The sequence below is a fragment of the Fukomys damarensis genome, unplaced genomic scaffold, assembly GCF_012274545.1.
Source record: "Fukomys damarensis isolate Sample0158 unplaced genomic scaffold, DMR_v1.0_HiC HiC_scaffold_20, whole genome shotgun sequence".
Taxonomy (NCBI): domain Eukaryota; kingdom Metazoa; phylum Chordata; class Mammalia; order Rodentia; family Bathyergidae; genus Fukomys; species Fukomys damarensis.
The window spans coordinates 6,117,244-6,129,581 of NW_022900932.1; the positions used below are offsets into that span (position 1 = coordinate 6,117,244).

The following is a 12,338-nucleotide window of genomic DNA, read 5'->3' on the forward strand; positions in this document are numbered from 1 at the left end:
AAAGAAAACAAAACCAGAGACCATAAAGTAAAAGAAGCAATATAAAGAGAAAGCATAACATAAACCTGGATGAGATAAATGAGACTTCAATAAATGTAAATGAGCTAAAGTCATGCATTAGAAGCAAAATGCTTTCATAGTAGGTTGTGAAACAAAAGCCAACCATCTACTTTCTATCTGCCAGTAGCATATCTCATAAAAATGAGCACACTGAGAACCAAAAACAAAGGCATATTTACCAAATGCAAATGAAAGGTAAGCAGGGCTCCCAGTCTTTATCTCAGATCAGGATGAATTACTGGCGATACGCAACAAAGAAAGAGGGTTTTTTTTTTAATAATGATAAAAGGCACGATCTATAGTGAAGACCCCCCAAAATTATACTTTTTACATCTTCCAAAATTTTTAAATACATAAGAAAAAACTATCATCCCATGAAAACAACTGATACAGTGTAAATAAGATTAGCAAGTAGAATCTATCAGCAGGTTAAAGAGTAAAACATCAAAATCAGGTGTGGCTTATTCTAGGAATAAAAAGATTGGTCTACATGAGTAAATCTAACACATAAGTGATTATATTAAACTAATAAAACTCATGATTAAACTCCATTATACTTAAAGAGGATTTCATTAGATTCAATACCCATTCTTAATTTAAGGGAAAACAACTTTTAATAAGGTAAGTATAGATGAATAATTTCTCAGGATATCTATTGATTTACTTATCCCCAAAGCTGGCACCATGCTTAATGGGAAAATTCTGAAATTTGTACAGTAAGTCAAGACTAAGACAAAGATCACCAACTACTATTCTGATTAACATTTTTTCTGCACTGCCAAGCTACTTTAATTAGAGGGGGGAAAAAGTTGCAAAAAGTGGGAAAGAGGAACTAAATGTTATATTACTTGAAAAGGAAGTAGTTCCCTATGTGAAAAATTCAGTAAAATAAACTGAAAAACCATTAAAAGTAGTAGGAGAATTCAGATGATGACAGGCACAAAATTAATATAGCGAAATCAAAAGCTTTCATACACACACACACACACACACACAAGAACTACTAGTAGTTGGAAGAAATAAGGCAAGATGCAAAAGATAAAATAACCAAGAATAAACAGAAAGTAGTAGATCAACATGAAGTAAACTTGAAAATGCAGTTGAGGAGCAACAAAGGAGGTTTAAACAAATGCTGGACACATCTTGACTAGAAAATAAGAACCTAAAGATGTTTCTTTTCATTATTTGTTAATTTAATGTGATAGCAATAAAAACACAAACAAAAATGTTGAGGACCTGGTCAAGCAAGTTCTAAAGATCATATAGGAACACAAACAAACACACACACACACACACACACACACACACACACACACACATGAATTTTTTAAAAAGAAAACTGAAAAAGAACAGTAATAAAGGTGTCTAGTCCATTCAAACATTAAAACACACTATAAAGCTATAATAAAAAGTGAATGTAAAAAGACCATTAGATCAATGAAAATGACCAGAAATTCCAATATAGATACAAATACACAAGAAATGTAGGATAAGCTACAGATAGTGCTTAAACTAGCAGGTAAGGTTATTAAATAAATGATGTGAAGATACCAAATAAATAAAACCTGGCAAGGAATGGTGGTGCACACCTGTAATCCCAGCACTCGGGAGGCTGAGGCAGGAGGATTGCTGTGAGTTTGAGACCAGCCTGGACTACATAGTGAGTTTCAGGTCAATTTTAACTACATACTGAGACCCTGTAAAAAAAAAAACCATAAACAAAGCCAGATCCCTCCCTGTAGCCCTACTCCAAAATAAATAGGTAGATTAAAAACTTAAACATAGAAAATGCAAGCACTAAGGAAACATGGAAAAAATTTTGCTGTGTGACACAAACATAAACCCAGAAGTCATAAAATAAATACCTAAATCTGACAACAAAAATTTATACCTAGAAACAAAAACACAAATAAATGTGAACTGTGCAAAAATATTTGAAACTCATAACCCAAAGAGCTAATTTTTGTTATAAAGAGCTCCTAAAAGGAATGAAAAGAACTTCTAGCAGTTTAGTGGGAATTAGCAAAGGATGAACTGGTCCCTAGATGAATACAAATATCTCTTAAGAAAATGTTCACCCATAATGAGAATTGTAAATTCCAAGTGTGAGGTGCCATTTCTCCCTTATCAGATTGGCACAGAATGGAAAGTTATATCAATACCGTATGGTGGTGAGGACAGGGGAAAAAGGCATTTGCCTACATAGCTGGCAGGAATGTAAATAGGACTCACGTCTATGCAAGGAAATAGCTATTGATATTAAGCCACATATCTTTGATCAGCCAATCGAATTCTATGAAATTATCCTAGGGATACACTCACACATGTGGAAATGAGGTATGGGAAGGCATAGCCCTTGTCTATCGCTTGCTGTGGTGAAAGATTAGAAACAAACCCCATTTAAACGGGTTGGTTGGGCTGGGGATTTAGCTTAGTGGTTCCGCTGTCTACCTTGAATACGCAAGGTCCTGAGTTGGATCTCCGGTACCATAAAATAAACAGGTGTTGGTTAAATTACAGTCTATCCCTATAGAAATATATATATACTCTGTAGCTGTGAAAATGAGCAGCTCTGCTTGCACTGATATAGAATAATTACTAAAAAATATTAGATTAAAAAGAAAGCAAGTAGCTGGGCATGGTGGTACACGCCTGTAATCCCAGCACTCGGAGGCTGAGGCAGGAGGATCACTGTGAGTTTGAGACCAAATCCAGCATGATGTCATTGCCTCCAGGAAGCCTCGCTGTCCCACAAGCTGTCTGCTGTCACTTGCTAATCACAGGCTCCATGCACACACCCAGGATGCCTGGCTACCTCCCTGTTTTACTGTTTTGTCCTGGGATGAGGAAGCTCCCCAGCTGGGTCCGCTCTGCTCCGAGGAGCACAGAGCAGCAGCTCTGGCCTGCTGGGGGGTGGCAGGTGCTCTGGGAGAGGAGAGACTGGGGTGGCTGGAGGCCGAATCCACCCCCAGTTGCCTGGAGAATCTTTTAAAACTGAAAATTGGATTGGGTCATCCCCCTACATAAAAACTTCAAATGTACATAAATAAAACCAAAACTCCTGCAAAAAGAAAGAAGCAAGCAAGGGGGCAGAATTGCGACAGGACGCCATCATTTTTGAGCTTAGAAGTTAAGATGAAAGATGGGAGGGAAACTATTGCCCGCTGTGCCTCCTGGTTGCTGAAATATACTCAACTCATATCCGCACAATAAAATACTTTATTCTTGTCTGTATTTCCAGAGTGAGGATCTGCTTCTTTTTGTAAATATTGCTTTTAAGGAAATTTCCAGAAATAAAGTACCTTCAATTATAGAATGGGTGTTGTTGCCATAGCTCCTTGTTTTAAAGCTTTTTCTCTCCATTTGGTGTTTCAAATGAACAATGTGAAAATGGCAAACTTCTTGCCTCCCTCCTTAAAACACACCCATTTTCCTCTGCTTGGATCTGATAGACCCTCATTGGGTTCCCTCGTAATGGTGACCATTTATGTCAGGGCTGAGGTCTGTCGTGTGCTGGCGTCACAAGGAGCCTGTAAGCACGGAGAAAGGCCTTCAGGGCTTGCAGGGGCTGAGGGCCTGCAGGTTCCTCCGCAGGACGGTGGCCCCTGAACCACTTTCTAAAGCACCGGAAACAGCCTTTTTGCAGTGAGGATCCCGTGTGGTAGAGTGGTCCTCTTTAATTGCTTCTCTTGCTGTGGTTTCAGGACTGAAAATATTAAATGGAAAATTCCAGTAATAAACAATTCCTACCTTTTAAATAACTCTTGTTGGCTTTCATGGTTAATCTCTTCCTGTGCCTAGTTGATAAATTTGAACTTGATCATGGATATGTATGTACAGGAAAAAACACAGCTATGCATAGGATTCCATATTATCCATGGTGTCCGGCTGTCTTGGAAAGTGGATAAGGGAAACCAATGCACAGAATTTAGAGCGTGGTTTCTTCTTTCAATGACTCCTGCCTCGGTACACACACACACACACACACACACACACACACACACACACACACACACGTCCTCCATGTCTTTATAAACATCCATGTTATGTTCCACACCTTCTAACTGGTTGTGTGTTCACCTTGTCTTCTCACTCAGCTTTTCAAGAATGGGATCTCACTGGAGCCCAATGCTCCGATATGAAATAAAAGGAATCCAAAGCAATTAGCCTCAATTTTACTTTCTTTGGTTTAGAAGCAATTTTTCCCTGCCAGCAGTGGCAGGTCCTGGTCATCCCCCATCCCCAAGCCCTCTCAAAGCTCAGATGTGGAGAGGCAACTGCAATGCTGCCTGTGAGGTCTAGGGAGAGGCTAGTGTTTTATTTTTAAAATGTTTACCATAAATCACTTCTGGTAGCTTTCTATGGCTTTCCCAGGACCTCTGATGAGCCCTTGCCTCTGTGACTGGCCCAGCGAAAAGAACGTCTGAAAAAGCAGCACAAAGGCTTCCCATAAACCCGCCAGTGGTTTCCCCACATGACATAAATTATCCAGTGAGAGGTGAAGGGACCCAGGCTGTGGAGGGCAGCTCTCAGCTACCCCCTGCTGGCAGGACGCTCTGTGACAAGGCAGCCCGACCACTGCCCAGCTGGCTCTGCCCTCTGTGTGCCCCCAGGGGCACCCAGCCCACAGCGCCTACCAACATTTACTGTTGGCAGCAGCGGGAGCCCCAAGCACACAATTCAAATCTGACTTCCTTCTGGCTAGCTGAGCATACTGGTTCTTCCAGTTGTGTAACTCTCTAACTTTTTATTTGTACCGTGGAGTTTTCTGGTCTAATCTTATTGCACAGACGGATGAAAAGGCAAATATGGAAGACTTCCTATGCTCAAAGTACAAGTCTGATAGCATAAAATATAATACGCCTAAATCATCACTGGTAAATCTCCAAAGTTTTAAAAATAAAGGTCCTTTGCCCTTGCCCAGCCTGGAACCTCACAATGGCTCGGAGTACAGCAGAAGGACAGTTTGGATGACGGAGCCGGGAGAGGAACTGGGGAACAGGCTCCCAGTCTGGAGAGTGGTCACACAGGGCTCCAAGGCTCCCAGCCCACTGCGACTGGGGTAAGAAGCAGTGACCCGGGGAGGCAGGAGGGAGGAGGCAGTAGCAAAAGTTCCTTCAGAAAACGAAGACTTTCTTGAGAAGTACGTGAATTTTGCACCGGCATTCTCTCTCTTCAGGGTCACTAGAAAGCATCTCTAGTCAGAAATAAATGGGCCCTGCCCAAGACGGGGAGTGGCAGGAACACACAATGTCATTTTGGAGTCCCTCGTACAGGCTTAACAGTCCCCCTGAACAGATGAGATGAGATACTGGGAGCAAAAGCCTGATGGTCAGGCCCTGAGTGGAAATTCTGAGCTCATCAGGCCTAAACTCAGGAAATCAAGGTCACACCTAAAGCTTAATGGTCTGGTAAGAACAGCAAATACACACTGTCCTTTCTTCTCCTGCTGCCAGGCATGTAATTGGTTCTCGTGCTACTTTTCCTAGAAGGCAATGTCATCCTCCTTTGGGAGGAAGGAAACAGAGAGGGGTGACAAATCTTTCACCTAGATGGCCCCACCTAATTATAAACAGTCCTATCTTCCAAGTGTGCTCCCCAGGTCCTTCATCAGCTGAGTCTCTCCTATGCTCAGGAGAAATCTCTTTCTTACTGTGATCACATGATCAAACTTCCCTAATGAAGGATTGCAAGCATTTTGTTTCAGAGGAGAGTGTGAAATGCACCTTTTAAAAATATAAATGAGCACTCTTTCACAACAACACTTACTGACCTGACTATGGCAGTAAAACTTTGATTACAGAGATTTCTCCCTTATGACATGCTTTGAAAAAAGAGGTCAGGGGAAACTATCAAGGGAATTAAGAAAGTCTTAGGAAAGTAAACGAGAAAATCTTATCCTAAACGGAATCAATACGTTCCTGTTCCACAGGGATCCATCTGTTGCCCACAGTGTACACACTCAACTCAGACAGAAATCTCAGAAGACTCCCCCATGAGTGAGGAGGGACCTTCTGCTCGCCTTGGTGATTCCAGGGGGACAGCCAGACTCCCAGCTGGCACAGGGCTGGAAGAGGGAGCAACTGCAGACCAGAGGAACATTCAGTGGGGCCAGAAAAGCTGTGTTGGTCAGCCTGAACCAGAACTTGTCTCTATTCTTGTTGTCACTTGCTTTATTTTGTCCCCCACCCCACTCCCAGACAGACCATATGCCCAGACAGCTGGCAGTATGTCTACTGTTTTCCATTATCATGTCCCAAGTGCTTAATGGGATGTTGGTATTCAAAAAGTAAGAGATACAGTGGTGCATCAGTTTACAAACTTAATTCTTTTCATGATCCTGGTCGTAAACTAAATTGGATGAGAACTGAATCAAATTTTCCCATAAGGTCAACATGGACCTAACCGCTGCATTTGATCTGATTCTTGTCCAATTTGGTTTGTGACCAGAATCGCAGAGAATCAGGTTTGTGAACCAAGGAACTACTGTACATTTAAATTTAGCTAAGAATTTGCTTTAATAAGTAAATCCGGCAAAAAGCAAAAGAACATACCTCTATTACTTACTAATGTCTCCTGAATACTAAAATTTATTTCATGATAGAATTAATAGCTGAACTATGAAACGGAAAACTTACTGAATTTTTAATTACTCAGTGATGTCTTTAAAATCTACAGTTTGGACATAAGTTTTGTTGAAAACTAGAGTCCTTTTACTTATCAGTATGATCCATAGAAAAAGTACTTGATGGCGACATTGTTGCCTGATTTCAATGCACTCAAACTGGAAGAGGAAAGAACACGAAATCAACTCTGATTGTCACTAATTCTCACCAGAGCCACAAGGCACTGCTGCCTTTGAAGCTCTTAGAAAATAAGGAATAGGGCCATTTAGCTCAGTGGTTCTGCCACCTGCTTTGCAAGTGCAAGGACCTGAATTCAATCCCCGGTACCAAAAAAGGAAAATAAGGAATAACCGAAGCAGCCAACAAGTCTGAAATTCAATTCTTTCCCTCCCCTCTGAACACACCTAAGACTTTTCCTAGCTTACTGTATCACTGATTAATAACTAAATAATCACTATTAACATTACACCAAATCTCTATTTTATTTTGTGAGATCCCTCCCCACAGCCATCACTTTGTCTCTTCTTCCTTTACCAAGCAGGGACAGAATAAAATGAGAATGGAAGATGGTGATGGCTAATGAATGGGGATCCGTGTCCAAAAACAAAGACGTCTTATGAACATTTTATAGCATTATCATTAATTCCTGAAAAGGCAAGAATTATAACAGGAAGCAAAATGAAACCCCCCAAAACTTGGAACTCAAACTTTTTAGGGAAAAAAATGCTATAAATATTAGAAGACCTAAAGAGAATATGTACATTTAGAATTCTGCCCTGATAATATACCTGATCATTCCTTCCTAGCACTCCCCACCCGGTGCTCTCCAATGAGACAAAAAGGCCTCCCGCCTTTCCTGAGCACATAGCGTTTATAAACTGTCGGACCCATGGTGAGTGTCTTTTAGGGAATTTTACCCAAGCCAAAAAGAAAGTCAAAGATAAAATTGCAGCACCGAGTCTGGGACAGAGCGGAGAACTGTGCAGTCACAGAGCCACAGAGAACTGCACAGTCCTAGGTCCCTGCACTCCGGGGCCAGGAAGACGGGTCCGGCTTGGCCGTGCGGCGACAGAGCTGCGCCTTAGGTCCCCCCCGGGGGTCCGATCTGTAACTCGCGCTCCAGCTGCTCTGCAGTCAGGGTGCCCTGGATGGCCTCGCAGCCCGGGTTGAACACAGAGTAGGCGCTCTTCTCTCCCTCCTTCCTCTCCCCAGGGCCTCGTGTCCCTACATACATCCAGTAGAACAAGGACAGGACGAAGTAAGCCAGGCCAAATTCCAGTTCCACAAACAGTCCCAGGAGGACCAACCAGAGAAGAACCTTCAAGAAGGTGATGTTGGTCAGGAAAGATGGGTCTCGGGGTGAAGGCAGAGGGGGCGGAGGACTGGCGACATTCAGTGGGGGCTGTGCTGTGCTGCCCCGGGGCTGAGCCGCCACCTAGGATACAAGCAAAGGAAAGAGTGAACGGGTAATGCTGCGGAGAGCATCAAAACTAATCTAGAAAGGCAGGTCTTATTGCTCCAGGAAGGCTGTGGCTCATTGATTTCTATTTTCTTGCTCCACTCTAAAACAATCATCGCCAGAGAGCTTCTGTGGCTGCTCCGACCGAATCAAAAATGATCAGCACTTAGTGAGATGTGACCCAATAAAAACCTTACAGCGTTCAGATGGGTTCCCATTTGTGGGCGTCGTTTCTTCAGATTAGTCTGCTACTAACAGAAGCTAATTTGTGCCCCAAACAGAAGCTGCCCACTAATTGACAGCGCAGCAACCCTGACGTTTGCCTCCCATACAGTCAGAGTCAATGGACATGTGCTGATTTGATTAGATGAGCTAAAATGGGATGAGTGACACAATTCTAAAGCAGAGACGATGCCCGAAACAGGAAACAAAAATCTCTTTCACGTTCTAAGCTATGGCCATGACGGGGCCCTCTCACCATCCTAAGCGTCCCAACCAAGTCCTTGCTGCTTACCCCTAAGCCTGGGCAACATCTCCTATCTTCGACTCCATGCCTCCCAACTCCTTCTCCCCAAGCCAGCTGAAGTACAGCGACTAAAAGAATCTTCCACACCACTCACTGACCTCTCACCGACAAACCTTCAACAAAGACGTTAAAAATCTAATCTCCTCAAGGTGCTGTCCATTCATTCAATAAACAGAAACGCTAGTACCGGGCCCATGTGCCAGACGCTGACGGGAGTCAGGTGTGTGCTATCTTTAGGAAACTTCCCCTCCAGTCCACAGTTTTCCGGACTTTTGGGCAGGATCTGCAATAAGATACACTTTACACTGCGACCTAGCGTCCATGTGTGCAATGGAGCAGCTTTCTGCTGTTTCCTATTCTAAACAATTTTAAAGGAGGACACGATTCTCTATATTGACTTCACCATCCACAAATGGAGGCACCACTTGTAGTCTGAAAAACAATGGCCTAAAAAGATGTTTTGAAACACACAATCCATAATGTACTGCTTCATAAATGATGCCTCTAGCCCAACCTGCCTCATCCTACTACCCAAAGACACTCTGTGGCCTGGAAGCGTCTCTGACTCCTTTCCCTGCCCCAACTCCTTGCCTTCCTACAAGCTGGTGAGATGGGTGAATTGGGTCTGCCCTTGCAGAGGGCACCCTCTGCCCCAGGGCACTAACAGACTCTCGTTGGGCACCACTATTTAGCACTGGAGGGTTCCTCTTTTGATTTAGGCCACGTGTCTCTGCAGTGCACATACACGGAGACCAAAGGCTGTCATGTCCTTTGGTGTCACAGAGCCAAACACAGCTCCACGTTTAGGCTCTCAATGCCAGGGAGCTTTGTTTGGTTCTTCAATATCCTCATTCTTCTTCACAGAAATAAAGGGGGACCACAAATACTGGCCTCCATAAAGAAGTATCAGTCATCTGATTTATGGTGCAAGAAATTTTATTTTGTTGGAACTTTCTGTTTTAGCATCAACATTGTAATTACTACCTTTTGGATCAGACCAGAAAGCCTGGAGAGGCCCTGGACGTAACAACATCCCCTACGTCCTGACACTAAATAAGACGAAATGGGCCTTGCAAGCTTGGCCAGTGGCACAATCCTTCTCGCTCAGGGGAGGGACGATCAGGTTGGAAAGGTCTAGCTTGTGTGCGGACAGGACACCCAGAGGTGACTGCTGTGTCCTGGGCAAAGGGGTTGAGACGATGGTGGGGGCAGCAAGCAGCAGCCAGACCACATGGGGCCAGGCGGGCCGCAGGAAAGATTCTGACAGTGAGAAACCTTTCACCTTTGTGACCCGTGTGCCACGTGGAAAATGCGCTGTAGGGGAAACTGTCAGGTGCTAATGCAGGCGGCCCACAAAGAGAGGACCAGGTGTTGATCAGGGTGGCAACAGAGGTCAAAGAGAAATGACCGGTGGGTAGGTACAGAGTTCATTTGGAATGCATGCAAACCAAAATTCCCAAGAAGCTGAATTCATTATTCAGGAAGTATGCAACGAACAATGTTCAAATGCCACCACTTACTGGGTGCTTCCAAAATGCTTGTAATCCTGGAGGCGAACATTATTATTCTCAATTCGCTGTTGTATAAACGCTGAGAGACCATTCAGTTTCCCACCCCACACTGGCACGAAAGTTCCAAGGGAACAGGACCTTATGTGTCTTAGCTGCAGTCTCTCAGGGCTTAGGGTGGAAGCTGTGACAAGGTTGGGCGCTTGTGACAAGGTTTTGCTGAATGAGTGAATTACAGGGAGGGAAAGAGAGAAATGAAAGATGTGTGGCATCTGGCCAGAGAAGCAGGCAGGAAGCTTCTGTAGGATTAGAAAGTTACAAGCATATCTGTCACAGTGTGGCAGTCATCAAAAGCACTTTGCTTTTCCTCCAGCACAATTTGCAGAGAGGAAGAGCAGGAGGAAGAATGTGACTACTCCCTTATCAGTGATTACCTCAGAGGAGCAACTGTAAACAGAGGACTAGAAAAATCTCTCTGACAGGCCACAGCATGCCATCAGAGTTATCAGACCGGAACTTTGAGAAAAACAAAATCTCAGTGAGAATCTACACAGCAGAGCACACAGAGGAATGGTTAACGGTCAATGAAAAGGAGTCTGAGGCAAGTCGCTCGCGGGGCGGGGGGGGAGGCGGCAATATGGTTCATCATTTCTTCTCATCCTTACATCAGGCCATCAGCTTTTGGGCTTCTAATAACAGAAGCTTTCTCTGAGTTCAGTGTCGCTGGGTTCAGCTCAATGATCTCCTCTTCTTTTGGAAATAAGACCCAGACAAAAGCTCATTGTGTGCCTCAGACATTGTTTTTGTAAATGCGGTGGGGGGAAAGAATAGAAGAAATGGAGTCTAAATCTTGAGCAACTGCGCTCAAAGACCTGTCATCAGTAATAGTTATCCAAAGACAACTGATAAAAACGTCATGAAGGGAGCGTTGAACCCTGCTGCACCCCTCTTTAGCCCTGCAAGTATAAATGGGAAGGAACCCTGGCTACTGTGGAGAACACGGATCCACAGCATTCTTCAGAACCCTGAATGGTAAGTTTCCGATTTAAAAAAAAACAAACCAACCCTTGAACAGATGTTATGCAATAACAGGTGAACATACAGAAAATAATCTTAAGGTGAGTAAGACATACTACTCTCATACATTTTGATAGCTAAAAGGAAACTTTCGGCTCTTACCACACGGAATTTCTCTAATCCAAGCATGTGCCCTACTGGTACTTACAGCTCCAAACCTTCGGCCGGGTTTGTATTCAAACCTCATTTCTAAAGCTGCCTGGGACATCGGCCACGTGTCCCAGGTACCCTTAGCCTGACGCCTTAGTTACCGCCACTCTGAATCAGTATTCAACTGGACCTTTCACCTTCCACTGGCAGGGGGCTGTGGCTCAGCTGGTCCCAGTGCCACAGAGTATGGAAGAGAAGAGGGAAAACCTAAATAAACCCTCCAGCCTCGCTGTTTTTAGTTGACTTTTTAACAGATCATTAATTTTGGAAGCCACACAGACTAATTTTAAAGAGCCCAGGGTAACTGATGGTCTTCTGGTAACTTCAAAGTGTGCGCCGAGGATGTGCTAATCTTGCTCTTTAATTAAAAGTCAAATAATAGTCAACTTGCAGGGAAATAATGTGTTTATCTAAAGAACTGCAAGGTCGGACCTAGGAGAAGAAAGTCAGTTGTTACCTCAAGGATGGTCTGGCAGAAGAGAAAAGAAAACCTTAGCGCTGCTTCTCTCCTCCCTCCCTGAAAAGCCCTTTGGTCCCTGGGTTTCCTAAGATCTTTGTTGGTGATAGCCTACCCCGCTCTTCAGTTTGCCAGCTTTCCAAATACATCTTTTTTCTTGCCCCAATAACTTGTCCTCCAGCTCGAGGGGCAAATAAAGGAAGCCAGGTTCCGTTACAACAGGGGATTGCAGCGACAGCGAGACCTCAGCTTCCTAGGAACAATTCAAAGGCAGTGGAGTGCATTCTGCCCGGAGTCAGGTCCGCGTGCGACTCAAGCCGGGGGGAAAAAGGAAAGCATCAGTGACAAGTGTCACGGGCCGACACCCCGACGACACCGTCCTCGGGAACGCGAGGTCCGCACCCCAGGTACCATAAAGGCCCGGAGCCCCGCCCCCCGGCTGCCCAGGACGCTGGGGGCGTGGCCAGCCCTCAGT

The 12,338-nt window shown here is 44.1% G+C and overlaps 1 protein-coding gene across 1 annotated transcript; it reads right to left on the reverse strand.

Moving 5' to 3' along the window:
- Positions 1 to 6,728: 6,728 nt before the first annotated feature.
- On the reverse strand, positions 6,729 to 12,277 carry Saysd1 (SAYSVFN motif domain containing 1). Its single transcript, XM_010638878.2, has 3 exons — positions 12,266 to 12,277; positions 11,979 to 12,116; positions 6,729 to 8,121 (listed from the first exon to the last, which is right to left on the reverse strand). Exons 1-3 carry the CDS (start codon positions 12,275 to 12,277, stop codon positions 7,768 to 7,770), a joined length of 504 nt encoding a protein of 167 aa, XP_010637180.1. The 3' UTR covers positions 6,729 to 7,767.
- Between the last annotated feature and the right edge of the window lie 61 nt (positions 12,278 to 12,338).

Bases quoted from the DNA above. Each gene is read 5' to 3' on its own strand.
- Saysd1 (XM_010638878.2), bottom strand. The intron at 8,122-11,978 runs GTAGGCTATCAC...CTTGTATCCTAG, and splicing joins CTGGCAAACTGAAGAGCGGG to GTGGCGGCTCAGCCCCGGGG.